General features: G+C 39.3%; 1 protein-coding gene across 1 annotated transcript in view; it reads right to left on the reverse strand.

The window, feature by feature from the left end:
* Positions 1-20,304: 20,304 nt before the first annotated feature.
* sparcl2 (SPARC-like 2) overlaps positions 20,305-23,323 on the reverse strand; it is a 54,777-nt gene continuing 51,758 nt past the window's right edge. The window contains exon 8 of the mRNA XM_028792542.2: positions 20,305-20,844. Within this exon, the coding sequence (XP_028648375.1) occupies positions 20,792-20,844 (53 nt within the window). The 3' untranslated portion in view covers positions 20,305-20,791. The remainder of the gene's footprint in view (positions 20,845-23,323) is intronic.

The raw sequence follows: 23,323 nt of genomic DNA on the forward strand, positions 1-23,323 counted from the left end.
TTTTTTATAAGGGAAACAAAATTACAAAAGAAAACCCTTGGACATTGATTCGATAGGAACGGCCTACTCGGAATCACTGTCCAAATAGTAATTATGTGGTGGTGTAGGAGCATTTCTGTTTCTCTCCATTCACAGTCCGTCTCGTTTTCACGATGCTGTCGTTTCCTCTCACGATCTCTTCTCAACCTTTCTCCAATCTCGCAGGTTGCTTTGTGGCAATCCAAAGAGTAAGGCAATATACATGGAGCAATGGTTATAAAAGGGGGACACATAGGTATCCAGGCTCTTTAAAGCATAAATAGGGATCACTTCACTGACATGTGAGCAAGCCACGGTACTACTGTGAGACGCGCAGCACTCACCGGCTACAACGTAACAATAGTAATTTCCGGAGCGTGCTGTTACGTTGTCATTCATTTTACCCACTGTCTTTCTTTCATTCATATGTTATGTAGGCACGTACCTTTTATCTTTGGCAATCTCATTCTCTAACCAGGCCTCAGGAGCTAACCAGCGTAACACTGTCCACCACCCCCTTTCGTTATTCCGGCACATTGTTGACATCCGTGAGTAACAACAACGTACTAAACTGGAATGTGGTCTACGCATGCGTGGAATTCGTGGACAAACAAAGATCAAGATCCAAATGAAGATTATATATAAAGATTAGTTAATTTAAAGCACAACAATTTGTTTAGTTTGAATGTCTGTGTTTTGAGGTGTGACTGGAGTACTACAGTCTTCAGTAGTAGAAGCCTGGAGGAGATTCTTAATGCAATGCCTATGTTTTAGCTGTCTCTCTACTGCCATCTAGTGCTTCATCCAGATGGAGTATCGCCACGACTGCTGAAGGTCTGTGCATCGGAGCTGGGGGGTCCTCTACAGCGCATCTTCAACCTGAGCCTGGAACAGGGGAGAGTCCCGAGGCTTTGGAAAACATCTTGTATCACCCCAGTCCCAAAGGTATCACGTCCTAGTGAGCTGAATGACTTTCGGCCTGTTGCTCTGACATCACATGTGATGAAGACCATGGAGAGGCTGCTGCTTCACCACCTTAGGCCACAGGTTCAACACGCCCTTGACCCTCTGCAGTTTGCATATCAGGAGAAGGTGGGAGCAGGGGATGCCATCATCTATATGCTACACCGATCCCTCTCTCACTTGGACAGAGGCAGTGGTGCTGTAAGAATTATGTTTCTAGACTTCTCTAGCGCCTTCAACACAATCCAACCTCTGCTCCTTAGGGACAAGCTGACAGAGATGGGATTAGATTCATACCTAGTGGCATGGATCGTGGACTATCTTAAAGACAGACCTCAGTATGTGCGTCTTGGGAACTGCACGTCTGACATTGTGGTCAGCAACACAGGAGCGCCACAAGGGACTGTACTTTCTCCGGTCCTGTTCAGCCTATATACATCGGACTTCCAATACAACTCGGAGTCCTGCCATGTGCAAAAGTTCGCTGATGACATTGCTATCGTGGGCTGTATCAGGAATGGGCTGGAGGAGGAGTATAGGGACCTAATCAATGACTTTGTTAAATGGTGCGACTCAAACCACCTACACCTGAACACCAGCAAAACCAAGGAGCTGGTGGTGGATTTTAGGAGGCCCAGACCCCTCATAGACCCAGTGATCATCAAAGGTGACTGTGTGCAGATGGTGCAGACCTATAAATATCTGGGAGTGCAGCTGGATAATAAATTAGACTGGACTGCCAATACTGATGCGCTGTGCAAGAAAGGACAGAGCCGGTTATACTTCCTTAGAAGGCTGGCTTCCTTCAACATCTGCAATAAGATGCTGCAGATGTTCTATCAAACAGTTGTGGCGAGCGCCCTCTTCTACGCAGTGGTGTGCTGGGGAGGCAGCATTAAGAGGAAAGACGCCTCACGCCTGGACAAACTGGTGAGGAAGGCAGGCTCTATTGTTGGCATGGAGCTGGACAGTTTAACATCTGTGGCAGAGCGAATGGCACTCAGCAGGCTCCTATCAATTATGGAGAATCCACTGCATCCACTAAATAGTATCATCTCCAGACAGAAGAGCAGCTTCAGCGACAGACTGCTGTCACTGTCCTGCTCCACAGACAGATTGAGGAGATCGTTCCTCCCCCAAACTATGCGACTTTTTAATTCCACCCGGGGGGGTAAACGTTAATATTTAACATTATACATAGTTATTGTCTGTTTTTTCACCTGCATTATTATCATTCTTTAATTTAATATTATTTATTGTATCAGTATGCTGCTGCTGAAGAATGTGAATTTCCCATTGGGATTAATAAAGTATCTATCTATCTATCTATCTATCTATCTATCTATCTATCTATCTATCTATCTATCTATCTATCTATCTATCTATCTATCTATCTATCTATCTATCTATCTATCTATCTATCTATCTATCTTCTTCTTCTAATTCATTCGCGGACAAACAAAGATCAAGATCCAAATGAAGATTATATATAGAGATAGAGATAACTGAACAATGAGATCAGTTAAAAAAATAATATATATTGTGAAGGACAGCCGGGTCCCATGCCCGGCAGGGACGCCCCTGCTGCATCTGTTCCGGGGGAGCCACCATGGGCAGCTCAATACCTCCCCCGGGACGCTTGGTGGCAGCCTTCCTGGTGGACGATGATTCCCCAACCGGGCGCAAGGCTCCATGGGAGATGGAGTCCTCCACTGCCTGGTTGGGGGCTTGGATGGCCACCAGGGGGAGCTGCATGGACTTTCCAGCCCAGCTGGTCGACTACGCCACTGTGATAAGCTGCCCGGACACAGACAGACGGACACCATGTTTAAGTCCACCACACGTTTATTAAACATAATAATTAGTCCAATATGTGCACAAACCCAGTGCCAAAGCACCAATCTCCCCCAAAGTCCAGGCCTCTTTCTCTCTCTGCCTGCTCGTCAGACCGCCTCCTCTCTCCTGCCTCCAAAACCTTGTCCACTCCTCACCCGACTCCAGTCCTTCTCTGCAGGGAGGCGGCCCCTTTTATAAGTGCCCGGATGGGCTCCAGGTGATCCCCGACACTCCCTAGACACTCCCCTGTGTGGCGGAAGTGCCGGCTGTGTTCCCGGAAGCCCTCCGGGTGTTCCCAAACTTCTTCCCCCCAGTACTTCCTGGTGTGGCGGAAGTGTTGGGGTTCCGGGTCCTTCAGGCATGGGGGCGCCCCCTGGCGGAGACCATGGGCCCCTACAGGGTTGGGCTTCCAAGCCCTGCACCCGTGGCCCTTAAAGGAACCAGGGTGGCCGCCCCCTCGTGGTCCGGAGGAGGAATGAGCCCTCCTCCTGTCCTCCTGGGCGTCCCGGCTGGGCACCACCCCCAGCCGAGTGCCACAAAATATATTCATAAAAAAATACTTTTTAAAAACCACACTTATATTAAGTTAAAAAGTGTACTAAAAAGTAAAAAAATAAGTCTCTCATACATCACTCTCCAAATAAAAGGTGGGCGCTTTTGCTAAGATTTTAAGAAGTGTTTTTTGAATATCGATTGATGAAAAGCGCCCATGCTTTTATTTTACGAGTGATGTATGAGAGACTTATTTTTTACTTTTTAGTACACTTTTTCACTTAATATAAGCATGGTTTTTAAAAAGTATTTTTTTATGTATATATTATTTCCAACTTTTTAGTCTTGGGTTTGTTTTAGTTCTGTTACTAGTGCCATCTATTAGTGAAATCTTGAACTATTCTTCATATGAAAATTTCATTTCTTAATTAACATGGATTAATTGGTCAATTAGTGAAACTGATTATTGATTCATGTATTGTCATCGGAAGTGAGTAAGTGTGCAAAATGTCAAGTCATTTGGACAATAGGAAGTCGGTTAAATATTGATTACAAGATTTGTACCAGACAACAAACAGGTGAACTTAATATAAAGTGTGGCAATAATAAAAGCAACACACTGATTGTGAAATTAATTGGAGTAAAAAACAGCAGCTGTGGGGGGGTCCTCTATGAATGAATCTGTAAACCACCTCGATAACTCATACCCGGTCAGTTTAAAGACACTAAGACACGCATCTTTGTGATTTAGGGGGAGACCTGAGAATCCAAAGAAAAGGAACACATGCCAGCTATACAACTGAATTTGATCCGAGGACTATAAATCAGTGTTAAACATTGTGCAAATTAAATAAAATAAATAAAGAATTCTGAACTCTACCCACCCTAGCAACAGACTGTTTAGCCTGCTCATCTCAGACAAGCGGATACACAGTCTAATGGCAAAGACCGAGAAACTCAAGAGGAGCTTTTATTCTCAGGCCATCAGAATCCTGAACTCTAACATGCCAACAAACATTTGAACCTAAAACTCACTTTAACTTACTGCACGGCCACTTTATACTTTTTACTGTTTTTGCTATTTCAGGTTTTAAATTAACTTCATTCTAGCTTAACTTAATTTGATGTAGTTAATTTTGTTAATTTTCTTATCTTTTTCTTAATTTTGTTATTTATTCTATTGTGTGTTTGCTTTTGTTTTGCACAGTCGTGGAATAGGCTAGCTTTTTCATTTCACTGCATGTTGTACCTGCATGTGTGATGAATAAAACTTTGAATCTTGAATCTTGAGACAATGTATCCTATCACTAGTAATTTCAGAAAACTGAATGTAAATATATCATACATTAGAGACACGCCTAAGATAACATTTTCACTTACTGAAGTAGCACATGAATGGTGTTAAGCTGTGTTTATAATTGTGATTTTCTCTCACAAATTGTTAGGAGGGACCCTTTAGCCAGAACTCAATAACAAGTAACAAGTACACACTGAGCACTACAAATAAATCCTCATACAAAATTATGGTGTAGCTCCACTGGTAGCCTATCATTATAGATCACTGTCATTATGTGGTATTTTTTTTACTTTGTTCTTATTTAATGTATGCTCTACTAAATAATAATCAGTAAATTATAAATATGAAATATATAAGGAAACAATTTATATTATATACAGTATGTAGTAATTTTGTGTATCTCATGGTATAAATATTCACAGTTTGTCCCACCATCTCCTGTTAAAGCACAGAGAAAACCACTGGATGTCTTAAAACCTGTTCTGTCTTCACAGGGAGGATCTGAGACTATGTGAACCTAGTCATACCCCTCATGGATTCCTGGAAATTGTTTGAAGGCAACTGAATACAAGTGAGGCACGAGGACTTCACAGGTGCCATGTTTTTCAGTAGAGGTACAGGATAGGAACAAAGCTCTACCAAGCCCTGAGAGCAGAAGAACGTCAGTGGACTGACAGTATGTCTTATGTTAAAACATAAAGCCTTAGAAGTAAGCTGGGAAGTGGTAGTGGAAATGAAGTGCCCCAGACATGGCACCAAGGAGGTTCTTTAAACTATTTGTGAACCCCACTGTCAGTAATGCAGGAGTAGCTACCTGGGACCACTTAGCCCTTTAACTGAGAGCTGGTGCACTAAGTTGTCAAAGTCCCTTGGGCTGCCAGTAGGATCTCTAGCACAGCCCAATGTGTCTTTATGTCCTGGAGTGGTAGTGCTTACCTCTGATGAGCCTAGAAGGTGACCCTCCGATGGGCATGACTGTATGATAATATATACTTAAATTGTAACATGGCTGGGAAAAGCAGACTAGGGTAGACAGGCAAAAAATTGGGTCACCAGCCAGGTGAACCCTTTGAATTATTGCAAAAAATTCAGATGCATTGGGGCAAAATCAAAAGAAAATAGGGCTACTGCAAGACTTAAGTAGTGCTGGCAATGGAGTTTGACCTCTGTCTTCCTCGTATGTGGATCAAACATTGACACCACTTAACCTGGGAGGCCGAAAGTGAAGGAGTGTTCTCAGAGTGCTGTGAGCAGAGCTAGGTGGTCTTTCGATGCTACAGGAGAAAGAGATGATCCAGTAACATCAGCGCCCCCTCCAGTGGTGTAACTGCTTACCACATCAGAGCTGGTCCCTGGGCACATATGGGTAGCAACATATATACAGTGCATCCGGAAAGTATTCACAGCGCATCACTTTTTCCACATTTTGTTATGTTACAGCCTTATTCCAAAATGGATTAAATTCATTTTTTCCTCAGAATTCTACACACAACACCCCATAATGACAACATGAAAAAGTTTACTTGAGATTTTTGCTAATTTATTAAAAATAAAAAAATTGAGAAAGCACATGTACATAAGTATTCGCAGCCTTTGCCATGAAGCTCGAAATTGAGCTCAGGTTCATCCTGTTTCCCCTGATCATCATTGAGATGTTTCTGCAGCTTAATTGGAGTCCACCTGTGGTAAATTCAGTTGATTGGACATGATTTGGAAAGGCACACACCTGTCTATATAAGGTCCCACAGTTGACAGTTCATGTCAGGGCACAAACCAAGCATGAATTCAAAGGAATTGTCTGTAGACCTCCGAGACAGGATTGTCTCGAGGCACAAATCTGGGGAAGGATACAGAAAAATTTCTGCTGCTTTGAAGGTCCCAATGAGCACAGTGGCCTCCATCATCCGTAAGTGGAAGAAGTTCGAAACCACCAGGACTCTTCAGTTCTAGGCCATCTAAACTGAACGATCGGGGGAGAAGGGCCTTAGTCATGGAGGTGACCAAGAACCCGATGGTCACTCTGTCAGAGCTCCAGAGGTCCTCTGTGGAACGAGGAGAACCTTCTAGAAGGACAACCATCTCTGCAGCAATCTACCAATCAGGCCTGTATGGTAGAGTGGCCAGACGGAAGCCACTCCTTAGTAAAAGGCACATGGCAGCCCGCCTGGAGTTTGCCAAAAGGTACCTGAAGGACTCTCAGACCATGAGAAAGAAAAGTCTCTGGTCTGATGAGACAAAGATTGAACTCTTTGGTGTGAATGCCAGGCATCACATTTGAGGGAAACCTGGCACCATCCCTACAGTGAAGCATGGTGGTGGCAGCATCATGCTGTGGGGATGTTTTTCAGCGGCAGGGACTGGGAGACTAGTCAGGATAAAGGGAAAGATGACTGCAGCAATGTACAGAGACATCCTGGATGAAAACCTGCTCCAGACCGCATTTGACCTCAGAATGGGGCGACGGTTCATCTTTCAGCAGGACAACGACCCTAAGCACACAGCCAAGATATCAAAGGAGTGGCTTCAGGACAACTCTGAATGTCCTTGAGTGGCCCAGCCACAGCCCAGACTTGAATCCGATTGAACATCTCTGGAGAGATCTTAAAATGGCTGTGCACCGACGCTTCCCATCCAACCTGATGGAGCTTGAGAGGTGCTGCACAGAGGAATGGGCGAAACTGGCCAAGGATAGGTGTGCCAAGCTTGTGGCATCATATTCAAAAAGACTTGAGGCTGTAATTGCTGCCAAAGGTGCATTGACAAAGTATTGAGCAAAGGCTGTGAATACTTATGTACATGTGATTTCTCAGTTTTTTTATTTTTAATAAATTTGCAAGAACCTCAAGTAAACTTTTTCATGTTGTCATTATGGGGTGTTGTGTGTAGAATTCTGAGGAAAAAAATGAATTTAATCCATTTTGGAATAAGGCTGTAACATAACAAAATGTGGAAAAAGTGATGCGCTGTGAATACTTTCCAGATGCACTGTATATATATATATAAAGTGGACTTAGAAAGTATTCAGACCCCTTCACTTTTTGCACTCTTTACTGTGCTGTAGATTTAATTTTAAATGGATACATTTGCTATTTTTGCCCATCAAGCTACACTCAATAACTACGACAAAGTGAAATCTTTCCAGAAAGGTTTGCAAATTTATTAAAAATCCAAAACTATTTATATTGAAGTCATAAATATTTACATTCTCCAGTTATAAAAAAATAGACTAATTTTTGTGCATGGAAAGAGAAACACAGAACCATGCATTATTCAGACAACTGAACAACACATCACCATGACTATCCCAGGCTCTATTCCATAAAATACCCTTTTCTTCATTTTGTTTATTTAGACTGTATACATTCCAAAATCTACAGCGCCCTCTAGAGGAGATAGGTGCACATTGGATATGATGAATGCAATACTATAGTTCCTCGTTTTGAAAGAAACAAAATAGATAGGCCTACAGGCACTATGTTAAGCTTGAATACTTTAACAACTAGTTTTTTAAAAACAGTTTTTTTTTCTAATACAGGGTGAGCTTTTTATTTGTAGTAAGTGTATAAAGCTGTTGTTCACTGTTGTTCACTAACAGAAGGCATACATCTAAGCTCTTGCCTATACTGTCACGAATTGCGCCCTCCATCTGATTTGTGGGAAGTGCAGCGAGACACTTCTATGTGTAATTTTCCTTTTATTCCTAGTTTTTATATGCCATTTATGCAGGGCTGGCACCACCATGAAGTGAATTAGGCATTCGCCTAGGGCGCAGATCATGAGGGGTGGGGGGGAATAAAACCCAGCCGCATGCGTTAGCTAATGAACAGTTGGTTGGCGTAGTAATAAGCTTTTCCTTGGGCGCACAATAACCTAGCACAGGCACAGCTTTTATGCTTCTCAGAGGCTACTGTGTAATTCTGTCTTTGCTAAGTCCCCTGCTTTTTCTCTTCCTAATTTCTGCTTCTTTGTTTTATTTTGTTTTTTATGTGACTTAATTAAAGGTGAAACTGATTTTCTGCCTCATTTTATTCCCATGTGTTGCCTTTGCAATTTAAAACAGCTTCATTACATTTTTCTCACGCCTTAACTTCTATTTTTTGCTTCAGTTCAGTCCTACTGAACCCATTGTACCATGTAATCCACCCATCATTCATTACAGGTAGGCAGCATATCTTCATGTCACTCTTTCATGGTTCAGCTCACAGCATGGATGTGACAAGTTCATTGTTTTAACTTTCCACAAAAAAAGAGGTAAGTATCACTCAACGATTTACCAACATCTAATGCAATGGTTTCCAGTCCAAATGCTGGGGGTTTCCTGTGGCTGCAGGATTTTGTTTTAACCAGTTTCACAATCAATACATCACTTTACCTCTAATTAATTTAACTGTTTGATTAGCTGGTCTTTCATCTCCTCTTATTTTGTTTTTAGAAAAGATTATTATTTTCCTAATCATATGAAATTTAGAAATATTCATGTTTGTGGCATATTTATACAGTAAGTTCTAACCTCTCTTTTTTATTTTCCTATTAATTTGTATTTTTCTTTGGAGTTTTCCCCCTTACTTTGTATCCCGGCAATGACGATTAACCTCCAGTGAAGTTAACAACAGTGCAAATGACACTGAATAATGAATGCATACTGTAACACTATTAGCAGCGTGTGCAGCCATGGCGTGGGTTTGACAGATATAAATGTTAGCACTCCTCCCAAGCTACAGTTTTGTGCACAGTAATTTTGGAAAGAGGTCACATATTTCATTAGCTTGTAGGTAATTCTGTAAATAATGTGTGCAATGAGTGATCTGTTTTTTGAGGAGGTCACTTGAATGTTACCTGTAGTATAAAGGGTGATGGTGTCACTGTCAGATGTAAAAGCAATTTCTGGCCTCTTCATACAACATTCAAACAGAATAATTGCATACTAACGTAACCAGTTCCCACTGAGGTAGCTAGGTGGGGCAGAGGGGGCAGTTTGTCTTGGGTAGCACTTTTTTAGGGGAGGCATTTTTTAATAAACTTTGGTACTAGACTTTTTAGCCTTTTTTGACAATTTTGTTTGATAGGACTTTGGCAAGCTAATGTGTGTTATCTATGTCAATATTACACCATTTTTAATGTTTAAGAAGTGTTGCAGATACATATGTTGCAATGTCATATTTTACAAATGACCAGTTCGTTGACCGAAGACGCTCTCCATTGACTTACTCCAACCTTCAATCTCATCTCTATACATATAAATTCCAACGTCTGTCTGTCTGTCTGTATGTCTGTCCGCTTTTCACAAGATAACTACTTCACGGATTTAGATTGGGTTTTTTTCTATAATTTACTTGAACATTCCGGTTGATTTTGCGGCTTCTGTCATTGCGCTAAGTGGCATAGTTCACTTGCAGGAGCGATTTATTCGCATTAATCCGAAACAGAAACTGTGGGCCGAGGGGAGGGGGAAGCGTGACGTCAGGAGTGGGGAGCCAGGCAGGGGGGCCCTCCTCACTCATGCGCCAGCCTCCATTCGAATCGCTGTACCTCTGGCCACGTTTTGGAGCATACTTTGCCTCCATTTAGATAGTGATACCTGTTTGTTTATAAACTTTGTCCTGTTTCACTACTACCGGGTGGAGCCATGGGAGACAGCTAGTTATTAATATTTTATTATTCTCCTAATCTCAAAATGAAGCAAACAAAACAGAGCAGTGTTGGTTTTAGAAAAAAGAAAAAGGTGAGGGAAGAAGTTAAAAAGAACGATTGGGAATTATTGACATACCTCAATCGTAAATGATAATTAAAAATGTAGTTAAAATTTTCGTTGTTTTCATTTTTTGTTTGATATGTATTTTTTGTTTTAATATATATTATGTTTTATTATGTAAGTGTGGGATGGGGGTTTGCAAACTCAAAGACTTTTTATCATTATTTCAACAGCTCTACAAGTGGAAAGTGTATTTTGAACTAATTTTGTTGGAGAAACATCCCATAAGGATTAGTAGGTTTTGTCACAATGAAGATGTTATATTATTTTTAAGCTGTGCTATACAGGCTTAAGGAGTAAGATGTGCAAACACCAGCCAGCTGCTTAGACCACATTGGAGACTGACTTTCTTTTGTCCATTGTTTCTGTGTGGAGTAGTGAGAAAGTGAAACCCTAAGACACACACAGGAGCATTTAACCATTCAGGAGAGTAATTTGCAGTTCATAAGGCAACCAGTAACACATACTACATTTGACATTTAGTCACACCATCACCAAAATGTAAATTAAAAAAATGGGAATTTGACAGAAGGTAGTCTATTCTGGCCACAGTTGAGGTAATGAGGTAGAAAATAATATGTTACTGTAATCTAATTATATTATGAAGTAGTGAAGTAATGTAATGCATTACAGTTTTTTTTTTATAATTCTTGTAATCATATTGCAGTTGCTGACTTAACTAGAATTTCATTACTTGCATTACACATACAGTATGTTTCAAGGTAAATCTACTATATATATATAAAATCCTAAGCCTAAAATTGCAACGATTTTGTACAACGATTTTATGTGACATTTTTATGTCACGTTTTTTGTCATGCTTTAAATCAGGCTTATTTTAAAACCTACATATATGTGTTTGGTATCATTATTTTCAGAATTTATCAAACTTTAATGTGATGTTGTTAAATTTTCAGATTTTTATTCCATTTTTAAATGATAAACTAAAAAATATCAGGAACTCACGTCCTGCGAGATAAGACTTTGTGCCAAGAGATTTAACCACTCCCAGGGCTGGAAATAAAAGACGAAGAGTAGATGACAAAGACAGCTGCTGTACAGGCTTTTAAATGTTTGAAGCGCCGTGCGAGATGTAGATCACGCGGTACGGCAGCAGCAGCAGCAGCAAGCCAGCAGCTGATTGAGCAAAGAGAAGGTAAAAAAAACTGTATCACCCATTGTATCACCGTTTAAGTGGGGGTTTCGGAGGAGCGACATGTCTCCTTGGGGTGCGTTCAACCCACCTCCACAAACAGACATGAAGTGGCTGGTGCGAAGCACAGGCAAGGGGGGTTGGCGAGCGAAGCAAGCAGGGGTAAGCCCCCTAGTATTATATAAATGTCTTGAAGGGCAGGCTTTCCATCAAACGTAATGTTCAAGGACATGAGTATGGCTACTCGATCAGCGTCTCCTGCCCAGTTTGCACTGCACATGTGAAGGGATCTAAGTTATTAGAGGACACCCTCCCTAGTCAATAAAAAAATAAAAAGGAAGGAATTAGCTACTTTGTGAGGCTGAGATGCATGGATGTCTGATGCCACATTACCCATCATAGACAGATAATAGATTAAAATACAAATATTTGATATCACTTGCCTTAACATGTACCTTGAAACCTTTCCTCTGTATCTTCGTGTGTCTGAACCTCTCTTGTCTGGCCTCTCTTAAGTTCATTCCTGTAAAGCCTTCTTCTCAGACTCTGTCATTTTGAGGTGCTTTACTTGCCCCCTGACGACTTTTATACTTGTCTTTGAAGGCAAAGTGACCATGTTGCACTGGTCATTGATTGTCCATGTTTCTAAAAATGTACCAGAATAGGACCCTTCATGTCCTAAAAGAAGGTCATCATGATTTTCTTGGTGGAGGGAATTTTTCATTACTGGAGAAAAAGGGTTTTTCCCCTGTATGCTTTGTCTTAAGAAACCTCACTACAGAGTATTGTACAACAATGGTGTGGTAAAGATAGATCTATCTATCTATCTATCTATCTATCTATCTATCTATCTATCTATCTATCTATCTATCTATCTATCTATCTATCTATCTATCTATCTATCTATCTATCTATCTATCTATCTATCTATCTATCTATCTATCTATCTATCTATATGGAACATCAATGTTTATTTAACATTGGCTTCAACTACACTATTTGCAGAGCACTATGCTGTGCACGTTCAAACTACCCATAAGCCACTGCGAACATGTTGTTTTGTGTCAACTTCAATCCATTTTGATTACTGAATTATTTTCAAATTGCCATTACTTTTTGTTTACCCTCATATAATCAATAACTAGTTTGTCACTCTGATTTATGGTTTATGCAGACATTTATGTGATATTTTGCTATAATTGCATACATTCACTGTTAAGAATGCGATCAATCAGCTGAACTTGTAGGCACTAAACTAAAGGAGAAAAGGTGAAGTGTAGTGTTGATGTCACAGAAAGTCAAAGATCTAGAAATAGAAAACCACTTTGAACTGACCTCACAGTATTCATTCCATGTGTCATGATCATTTCTTTCCAGCTTTTCCTTGGTGTCATAATGATAAATTTCTTTTTCCTTTAAAAAGTTTTTCTCATATCAAACTTAAGGCTTCCCGAGTTCCTCTTGCCACAGGGATTATTATTTCATTCTCATTTTTAAATGAAGTAGAATTATTTAATAAGAATTATCAGTATATTATTTGCAATTTTTAGACACAATCATGGGTTGGTAGGGGTTGTTTACTGGATGTCCCATCATTCTGACGTATCTAACCGTAACAGTATTTAAACCTCTGTTACACCTGAACCTGAACGATTGTCTGAATTTCTAAAATCAAAGATCTTTCTTTATTTTGCTTTGTACTTGAATTTTTCTGTTTACGACCGCATGGTCCTTTGACTTATGGTCCTTGGTTCATGTTTTGGCTCTTGCATGTCTCAGATCTGTCTTTTTGGTTACTAACTCATTCCTGTCTTCCTAACTATGTGCATACTTCAACCTTTTCCCAGTCCTTTACATTTCTGTCACTGACATCCTTGCTTGAAGTACGCTTAGCCTCTAAAAATTATTGGAGTGTGGTTTTCAAAGCTTCTGAGGCCAAGGCATCTGGTAATAATATTCTTTTTTGTTACCTTTTGATTTTATCCTTGTTAAATATGATTCATGTTCTCCTGTGGTACCATCTTGTTTTCCTTAGGTAGGCCTTCATATTGGAGACTCATTGCTAGGTGGTGAAGCCCTGCTGCTGGGATGCAGACATTTTGACTTCACTAGCACAATATTTGAAAAGGTGGTGCTGCACTCTGCTGATTGTCCAAGACTGATTGCCATGAACAAAAAACATTTTCTCCATTTTATATTGTTAGCTTTGAATTTACTGGTTTTTGAATTCTGTCTGATTTATGTCTTGTGTTTCTTGGCTTTGGGTATGTGTATCCTTTTTGGCTTATGAACTACCATTCCGTTCTTTGACTATAATTCTAGCTACACGTCTTGAGCTTTGTTTATTTAATTATAGCCTTCCCGTTTATAATCTCTGCATGAATTCTAACTTCTCTGTACCATCTTCTGATTCCATTCTCTCACAAAACAGCTGTTGCCTTGCACAAGCATCACACCGAATCTCTGACCAGATGGAAGCATCTCTAATAATCTTCTATATGACCAGACTAATGGTGATTATCAGTGGTGTGCTAGCGTGCCCACAACTCACCTTACAGGTGTATCCCACATTGGACCCCAAAAGTCTTTATGTTCATTTTGTTTATTTTTACAATACATAGATTTAGCTTGCAATTAATCATGCATATAAAATTATATCAGATACTATATGAGCAGTAATACAAGGCACTTTCAAATGTAAATATCCACAAATTGGACTACAAACAAGAGAGAGACGTACTGTAGGTCAAGCACAAAATCCTTTATACAATTAAGAACTTGACAAAATATTACGGTTATCAAGAGAAACTGAGGGGAGGGTGGGCATCTGTGAGAAGTAAATCATTTATTGGGTGAATTTGGGTAATATTTGAAATATGATAATAAAAGGGTAGCTATTGCACTGTGCTGGTTTAGCAACTGAGTGGTACCTTCTTGGAATGTATTATGCATTCCAGCCTTCGGACTTTCTGCCAAAACCATGTAGATTCAGCTGAAGAACTAAGACCTTAGTCAGTCATGAAACATGCCCTCAATCCTGTTGTACCTGAGACTCTTGTGCTAATTATATATTGTCTTCCTGTTCCTTAACAGCTACTTTTTTAAAGAAGTTAATTGGGCCTTAAAGGTCAAGCTGTGAATTTGTTTCTCTTTAGTGTTTGAACGTTTTGTTCTTGATCATCTCTTAGAGGTGTGTGTGTTTCTGGGATAGTAAAAAAAGCTATAAGATAAAGAAATCTGTTTTTAAAGGAGCGTGTATCACCTGCAAAATCCAATCGTGAGTATACTATGGTAGTATGAGATAAGCAATTTGCAATATGTGTCAGCTGTCATGCGCATGCAATTAGGAGGCAGTCAAAGAGCTTAAAGGTGAGTGAACTATCGCGAGATAAGGAGTCATCACGTGGTACTTACCTGAATCTCTTCTTTCAACAGAAAAACAGAAGGAAATTAATCGACTCCCCTTCCGGGCACCAAAATGGCCGCGATGACGTCACTTCCGGTGATCCGCGATGACGTCACTTCCGGCCCTCTCAGATTACTCCACTTCCGTCTCTCCTTGATGACGCTGGTTCCGGTTCCTGTCTCCATTGTCACTTCCTGCCATCCATTTCCTGTTCCCATAATTCTTTGCATATATAAACGCCATGTTTTGTAAGTAAGACTATTCAATGCACTTGAAAAAGACTTTGATCTGTTTATTTCACTTTGTCTATATGACAATATATGGGGATGGTCCCCAAAACTTTACCTTGTTTGTGAAGATTTATTTTCCCGAAGGAATAATCACCACACAGCGTATTAATACTCAGCTCATTACACGTGTGCAAAATAGACTTGAAAGATACACAGAATGGTATACTTTTTTTTTTTTATAAACGACATTATGTCTGAAGAATCATATAGAAACTGCTGAAACACTTGTGCTGCATTCTGAAGTGGGAAGCTAGAATGGAATGCCCCCATAAATTGGATTTCCAACTCAGAAATAGTCTGTCAAGCCCAAGTTTGTCCGACTTCAGATTACGATGTCAATCCAAAATGGCACAGTACACTGCAAATTTTAGCAAAAGCTGAAGTTTTATACAATTTGTTAGCACTTCTGTCTATTTGTGTCTCATTAAATCTATCGTACACACAGTAATGTCCAACTACTACCTGTGGATATGTTGCTGCGGTGTTTGGATGCATAAAATACCACTTGATGTATTGTTATCAACTGTTATTTGTTCTGATGGAGCAAGCGCAAAAAAAAGGTTTTCCTGGACGTGTCCATATTGGTTTTCCAAACTTTTTACTGGAATGCAGTCAACTCAGGTGTGATGTCATCCCCTGCTCTAACATCTGAGATAAATGGAATGCAGCATTGCTGCACACTTGAAAAGACAAAATGCACATGCAGGAGGGTGAATTTACAGTAACTTAATTACAATGGCTTTGGCCACCAGGAGGCAGAATCATATGCATACAAACATTTCTGAGATGCAGTATTGAGCGCAAGGTATGATCCAGCCCTGAATGAGATGCCAGTCCATCATAGGACACATTCACATGCACTCTCACACAAGGCCATCTTGTCTTAATGTTATATCTGTATGGATTAAGTACTGAACCTGGCTAGTTGGCTTCCTTAGAAGTTTTGAAAGTTCACCTCTGTAACCAGTTTGGAAAAATAACTGTGAAACTGTGATTTGTGACCATACTTTTGTTCTTTAATACTTATGTTTAACATACATTTCCTAATTGAAGCCAAGCAGACAAGTCTTTTAGGCAGAGAATTAAAGACTTGAAGTAGTTAGACAGGTGAACTGTTTGAAGATAATGAAAAAATGTGCTGGTGGAAAGGGAGCACAATCCATATATAGCATTGGTCAGTAGAACCTGCAAATAGCTCACTGAATGTACTGTATTGGTACTAATCCATATATAGTGTCACACACGTGCGCTTGATAGGCAGGCTAAGGGCTTAACCGAGATCGGAAAACAAGAGCAGGTTTTTTCGAAGCGCATTAAACTTTCCTCTCCTTCTCCTACAGATCCCCTGAAGAAAATCCAACATAGAATACTTCCTGCTTCCTTTGCCTAACCACGCCTCATACCGAGGTCACTTCCAGCATCAATTATTGGACCCCACCTCTTCCTCCCTGGCTATTAGAAAAGCCCAACTCCTTTTGTGTTTAGTTTTCCCTGTTTTGGACACGGAACCAGACGTTGCTCTGGAGCCATTTGTTGAAACTTTGAGCTGTTTATGCTATAGGGGCGGTTCCCCAAACCTTTTTCTGCCTTATTTATGTGTATCTTTACAATAGCATTGATCAGTAGAAAGTGTAGGTGTAAAAGCCTTTCAGGAAGCCTCAAAGCCAGAACCCCCTTTGGCGCCAGATGTGACTTTGACTCCAAGAGAAATGCCTTCATACTCCTCCGAAAAAGGGTACTTAATTGTCAATGATTCAATGATTTAATTGTCCTAATGACTTATTGCTTGACGTCACATTGGACAAATGTGAAAATAATACATGGAGAAATAACACTACTACATGAAGACATAGAAGAAGGTAGATCAGTTTGTCTCTTTGTAATGGCCACCAGATTTCATTTGTTGCAGCAGAATTAAAGGTAAACTTCCAGTTACAAACTGGCCTAACGTTTCTCTACATTAAACAGATCATATGACATAATCATGTTTTAAATCAGTTTAACTCAGTTCAGGGTTGTGGGTCCCTAAATCTCTGTTGTGCAGGGTAGTTTTAAAAACCCTGGACCGGACACCAGTCCACTGCAGGCCACACACTCACACAAGAAATATTTACAATGGCCAACTAACCTAATGTGCACATTTTTGAGGAGGTGAAAGGAAAACCAGAATACCCAGAGAAAAACCTGTGTAGGTAAAAGAAGAACATGGACTTTGTGGGTTTGAGAATGTTGTGCCTTTGTGTTGTTATATTTTGAATATATAATGCAAATTGACAATAAACTAATGATCAGCTTTTTACAAAAGTCTCTTTTTGCATGCTTAATAAATATTCTTTCTACTTTACTAGCTTGTAATTAATTATATTTGAAGTTTTTTTAAGGATTTATAGGCGTTCACTACTGAGTTTCTATTGTCAATAAAACCGTAATATCAATTACTGTAAGCACAATTCTATTATGGAAAAAGTTAATATTCTGGATAAAACCAAACATCAGGTACTTTTCTGCCCTAGTGGACATAAAGTAGGTGGGTAAACAACAATATACAGCTGAGGAGTCATTTTTTTTCCTTGAACAGTTTCTTGTGTAAAATATTTAAGAAATAAAGCAAGGGTTCTTAAGTTTGGTTCTGGGGGACTGCAAAGGAAGCAGACTTTTGTACCAAACCATCTGCTTAATTAGACAATAATCCATAAAATTAAATTATTATGTCATTGTATGGCTTGTTAGTAGCACTCCTGCCTCACAGTTAGGAGACCTGGGTTCGCTTCCCTGCGTGGAGTTTGCATGTTCTCCCCGTGTCTGCGTGGGTTTCCTGGGGTTTGTTTCCTGCCTTGCACCATGTGTTGGCTGGGATTGGCTCCAGCAGACCCCCGTGACCCTGTAGTTAGGATATAGTGGGTTGGATAATGGATGGATGGATGGCTTGCTAGTGCTTTTGTTAGGCCTTGTCATATCATTTTGAAATTATGGAGTAGCTGTGTTACCCAGCTTCACCCAGGAAATTTTCTAAGTCAGTGGGCCGCAGTTATAGTGTAAGTGTCAGAAGTAATATTCAAATAACTAAGTACTTGTCTGTGCACAGTATTTGTATTTTTTCTTTACCAGGTTCTAATATTATTAGTTCGCATGAGCTGCTTACTGTTGAACATGCTACCTACAGTCGTTGTGGTGTTGGTATGAAAGAGACTGCAGCAGAACTCCATATTAAAGCAGTATTTGGTTATGTTACATACTGTAGGTAACTTAAAGATGATTCATTCAAAGGTAAACCTGCTAAAAATCTCAACTCTCCATTGGCTTCAAAGTCAAAAATTAGTACCACCTCAGTATACAGTGGGTTTGAATAAATGTCTACCAACATAAAAAACAAACATTTCTAATTACTTTTACTCACTCTAAAGCATAGTCTTGTTCTCTTCTTATCATATTCTGTAAAACAGCATGTCCATCAGCTATAGAAAACAATCACACTTCATTCTGTTCAATCATGGCTTGGCTCTATCGATTACTTTGCAGTGTTTGTTTTTTCTTCTTTGTTTTTTTAACTTCAAAAAGCACCTAATGCTGATTGTTGATAAGTATTGGACCTTAATGATGATATGCAAGTAGACAACAATGTCAGTCTATTCAAAAATGCAAGGCTATGCAGTGAGAAAAACATGTACTGTTATCAGTTTATTTCAGATTTATTGTCACATGTGTTACACTCCTCCCAGTCCCTTGAAGTGATCATCAGCACTGTGCGATATTTTTCCCCATTTCTAACTGTGCTCATTTCATCAAGAGCACCCCCTCACTCTTCTAATCACACTCAATTCCTGAAGGGGGAAGCTACCCTGCTCTTTAAATGCTGTCTGTGGATCATCAAGGAGCTTAAAAAGGTGAAACTGGGTCCCTAAAGGTTGACAAACATTACTGTCTAAGATAAAAGCTGTAATCCTGCGAGACAATGACATTGTTATCCCAAAGTGATTGAGGGAATAAACAAAAACCAAAAAACAGCCATTAATACTTTTGATGGCACTTTTATTGATGCTCTTGTTTAAACTTTGTGAGTGCTAACGAAATCACCCAGAGCAACCCAATGGCTTATTCGGTATTTGCATAGGGTTGCAGATAAGATTAAGGTTGGCAGATATTAAATACCTTTCTTACTGGATCTGTTGCACGAAATTGATTATGCGCACAGCCACAGCATGTGGCAAACACTTGCTAAATGTGTCTTCTTTCAGCTTCAACGAACTTTGCATTAAGTTCCATTTGTAGAAACACCCCATTTCTCCTGTGTGCGTTGTCAGAGCTGTGATGAACTGGGGGACGCAGTGCATTAGAAGGTATCCTTTTCTAGAGCATTATTAACAATAAATCTCAACAAATAAAAAGACAAGTGTTGGCTAATTTTCTTTTTTCTACAATGTCACCAAATTTTAATCAAATCTATCAAGACATTTTTGAGATTTATAAATATTTTCATTTTTGTATTATAGGGGAAGTTTACCCCTAAATATTTTATATCAAAAATGTCCTTTCCTAGCGGATAACTACTGCCCTAGATGATCATCCTGCCAAATTTTAGCTTTTTTAGCTAAACGGGAAATAGTTTTTATACTGATGAGTGAATCTGTGTGCCAGTGAGTCAACTTTGCATTTTAAATATGTAGATGTTGATTCTTTCCTTTCCAAGGATGTGGCTATGAGCAGATTAATAATTCTCAGTCCTGCACTTTGCATTCCAAAATTTCCTTTCAGATATGTAATCAAAACAGAACCTTCATGAAAGACACACACGAATGTAAATGGGACCTAGTTAAATGGAAAGCTATTGGCTTCGTTGTCATTTGCATCTCATTGTTAATTGGCAGCAGGTAAAGCAAACAAGAAGCAATTTAATAACATGTCTGGCGCTCTTTAAAGCTACAAGAAGAAATTAAGGGACGAGAACCATAACAAGCGAGTTAGCTAAAATGAAGCTCCAAAATGCTGCTTGAGCACTAAATACTTTCATATTAGGAAAAGGGATTGGAACCAAAAACTTGCAGCCACTGTGGCCCTACAGACCACCCATGCAGTACAGTATAATATCCAAAGCATACGTTTTAGTAAATGTAGTTTTTAATTTAAGCAAATTCTCATTGATCCATAAATGTTTGTAGTCATAATGCATGGATTGGTCACTTGCTGCTTGCATTGTGTCTACCAAGGACTGCATAACATTTACATTCTGGCTGAACAATACACATTTTCCAACATTTATATCTGTTATATTCTTTATGTATGAGAATATCATATACTGTAACAATGTTGCCAGCTGCCCAGGCTATAGAAGTGCTACTTCACCTCAACTGGTCTTGTGTTCCTGGTGGGCAATGAGCCTGAAAAAAGAGACTGGGGTACAATGAGTGGATCCATATTTGGTTTCAATATAAATAGTCCATGTTTTTCCTTCTAATATTGGCAAGTGCTCATCTGATGGAAGACTTCTTTCTAATGTTCTGTTGAACTCCTTTCAGGTATGTAGATTTTATATTATAAATACAGATGGGCTTGAAGGAAGACGATAGCATTTCATGTGTTTCCATTTTCAGTGGATGATTTCATTCTGAGGGCATATTGATTTGGAGCCCATTTTCACCGCTGAATGTGAGACAGAAAAAGCAAAAATATTATACATGTGAAAACAAGCATTATGCTTTATGATAACAGACAGACAGTCTTTAAGGTTAAACATGAAAATACATTTGATGTTTTTTTACAGGAAAGAGGATTCTCAGCCAGTGAAGTTGGTCCATCAGGTAGTCTCCTGTGAGTTCTTCTTTCATAAAATTCAAAGAACATTAGATCATCTAACTTAGCACACATCTGAATGTCTGCTAGACTGGTACAACTTTGATAAAGTTTCCATCAATGTGAACAACTGACTAACATACTGGACCGCATGTGTGTGAAGTAGTTTAAGAAATTGGGCTGAAAGGTTGAATATTGGCACTATGAAGAGCGTTCATGTGAAGAAACATTTTGGTTGATTTTCATACTGCATGCTTTGATACTTTATTGTCACAAGTCATTACTATTAAAATATCAATATAAACATACAGCACATGGGTAAAAGTAATTATCCTCATATCCCATCCTAATATTTATTCATAGGTTGAATAACACAAAAACCATTGTTATTCTTTATTTACCATTGTTGGTTGTCTTCATATCAATACATCTGTAATATGCAGTGCACGTGCATTCTCAAACCTGTTTAATCCAGTTCATAGTCATAAGGAGCCAGAGCCTATCCCAGCAACACTGGGCACAAGACAAGAGACTGCAGTAGTCAGAGCACCAGGGCCTACCCCACATTTTGCCAATTTATAACTGCCAGTTTACTGAAATTGCATATCTTTGGCAATGGTGGGGGGATCCCAAAAACCAGGAGGAGACCTACTCAGACACTGGGGGAATGTGCAGACCTCATACAGATGACTTCAGGGCATAGAACTTCAACTCAGGATGATACATCTGTGAAGTCGCAGTGAAAACCACTAAACTACTGGGCTGCCCCAGTATATATACTGTACATGCTAAACAAGTACATGAAAGAAACAGGAACATAATGTGGATTCTCCAATTTTGAAACTTTGAAGGAAGAAAATGCATTTGGTATAAACTGCATGACAGCTCATTGGTTATTGATGTAGCCTCCTAGCTTAAGAGACAATTCAATTTTATTATACTGTATATATTATCTATCTATCTATCTATCTATCTATCTATCTATCTATCTATCTATCTATCTATCTATCTATCTATCTATCTATCTATCTATCTATCTATCTATGTTTTATTGCTCATAAGTTTACATATTTCTGGCAGAATTTGTAAGATGTGGAACATTTTTAAGAAAACAAGAATGATCAGACAAAACACATTTATTTTAATGAGATTCAAATTAAATTATTAGGCATCACTTTAACATCAATAATTGCTTCCAGTGTTTTATGATAGTTGTGAGTAAGACCCTTTTGATTTCTGAGATAGTAAAGCTGCCCATTCTTCATGACAAAAGGCCTATAAAGTCCTCTAAATTCTTTGGTTGCCATGCATGAGTTGCAAGTTTGAGAGCTCTCCAAAGTGGCACAGTGATATTATGATGGACACTCCAAAACATTCACTTTATTCTCCCACAACTGAAGGATCTTATGTTTTGGATCATTGTCAAGTTGGAAAGTTTAAGCCCACCTCATCCACAGGTTCCAGGACAATGACTGCAAATTCTGCTCCAATGTTTTCGGATAATATACGGCATTCATCTTGCCATCAATGTTAACTAAATTCTCTGATATTGTTCTATATTCTTTTCCTAATTTATAAAATTGAATGACTTTTTCTTGCAGATTATTTGACAGTTCTTTTGCTTTCCGCATACTTCAGTAAAACCATGCAGCCCTGGATGAAATGGGCACAAGGCAGGAACCAAGCCTTGGAAAGGATAACAATCTCTATAGAGGGATTTATTTCAGAAGTATACGTATAATAGCTAGTCAACTTCATTTTCTAAGATGGCTCAAAAATATAGAAAAGCGAAGAGGAGTTTAGTTCCCCACATGTAGCATTATCGGCCATGCAGGGGTCAGTTTAGGGGAGCCACTATTGCAGTTTATTTAATTATGGGTTATGGGTGTCGTGATGGTTCAGTGAGTTGCACTGATGCCTCATTGATCCAGAATTGTAGGTCTGAATCTTAAGCTAAGTTGTTATCCATGCTTAGTCTGCACGTTCTCCCCTAGTCTACATTTGCTTTCCTCCTAAAACCCTAATTTTTCTGTTCACATCTTTCAAGATACATAGCTTAGCTCCAGCATGAGTGAGAGTGTGGCTGGCATAGACTGGGCATTCTGTCCATTGTTGATTCCTGACTTGTGCACCAGCCCTCCACAACTCTGAATTGGATATGCAGTAGTCGGTCTGAGAATACTACATTATGTTATGTCATAAACTTACATTTCAAAATAAAAGTTTAACAAGCAGCATTTCTATTACAGTTCTGCTATGTGTGTTTTTACAGTTAAGCAGATGGTGAAAATTATTTAATAAGTGTCATTGTGTATTGTGTTTTTGTCTC

This window comes from Erpetoichthys calabaricus, chromosome 2 (assembly GCF_900747795.2).
Source record: "Erpetoichthys calabaricus chromosome 2, fErpCal1.3, whole genome shotgun sequence".
Lineage (NCBI taxonomy): Eukaryota > Metazoa > Chordata > Cladistia > Polypteriformes > Polypteridae > Erpetoichthys > Erpetoichthys calabaricus.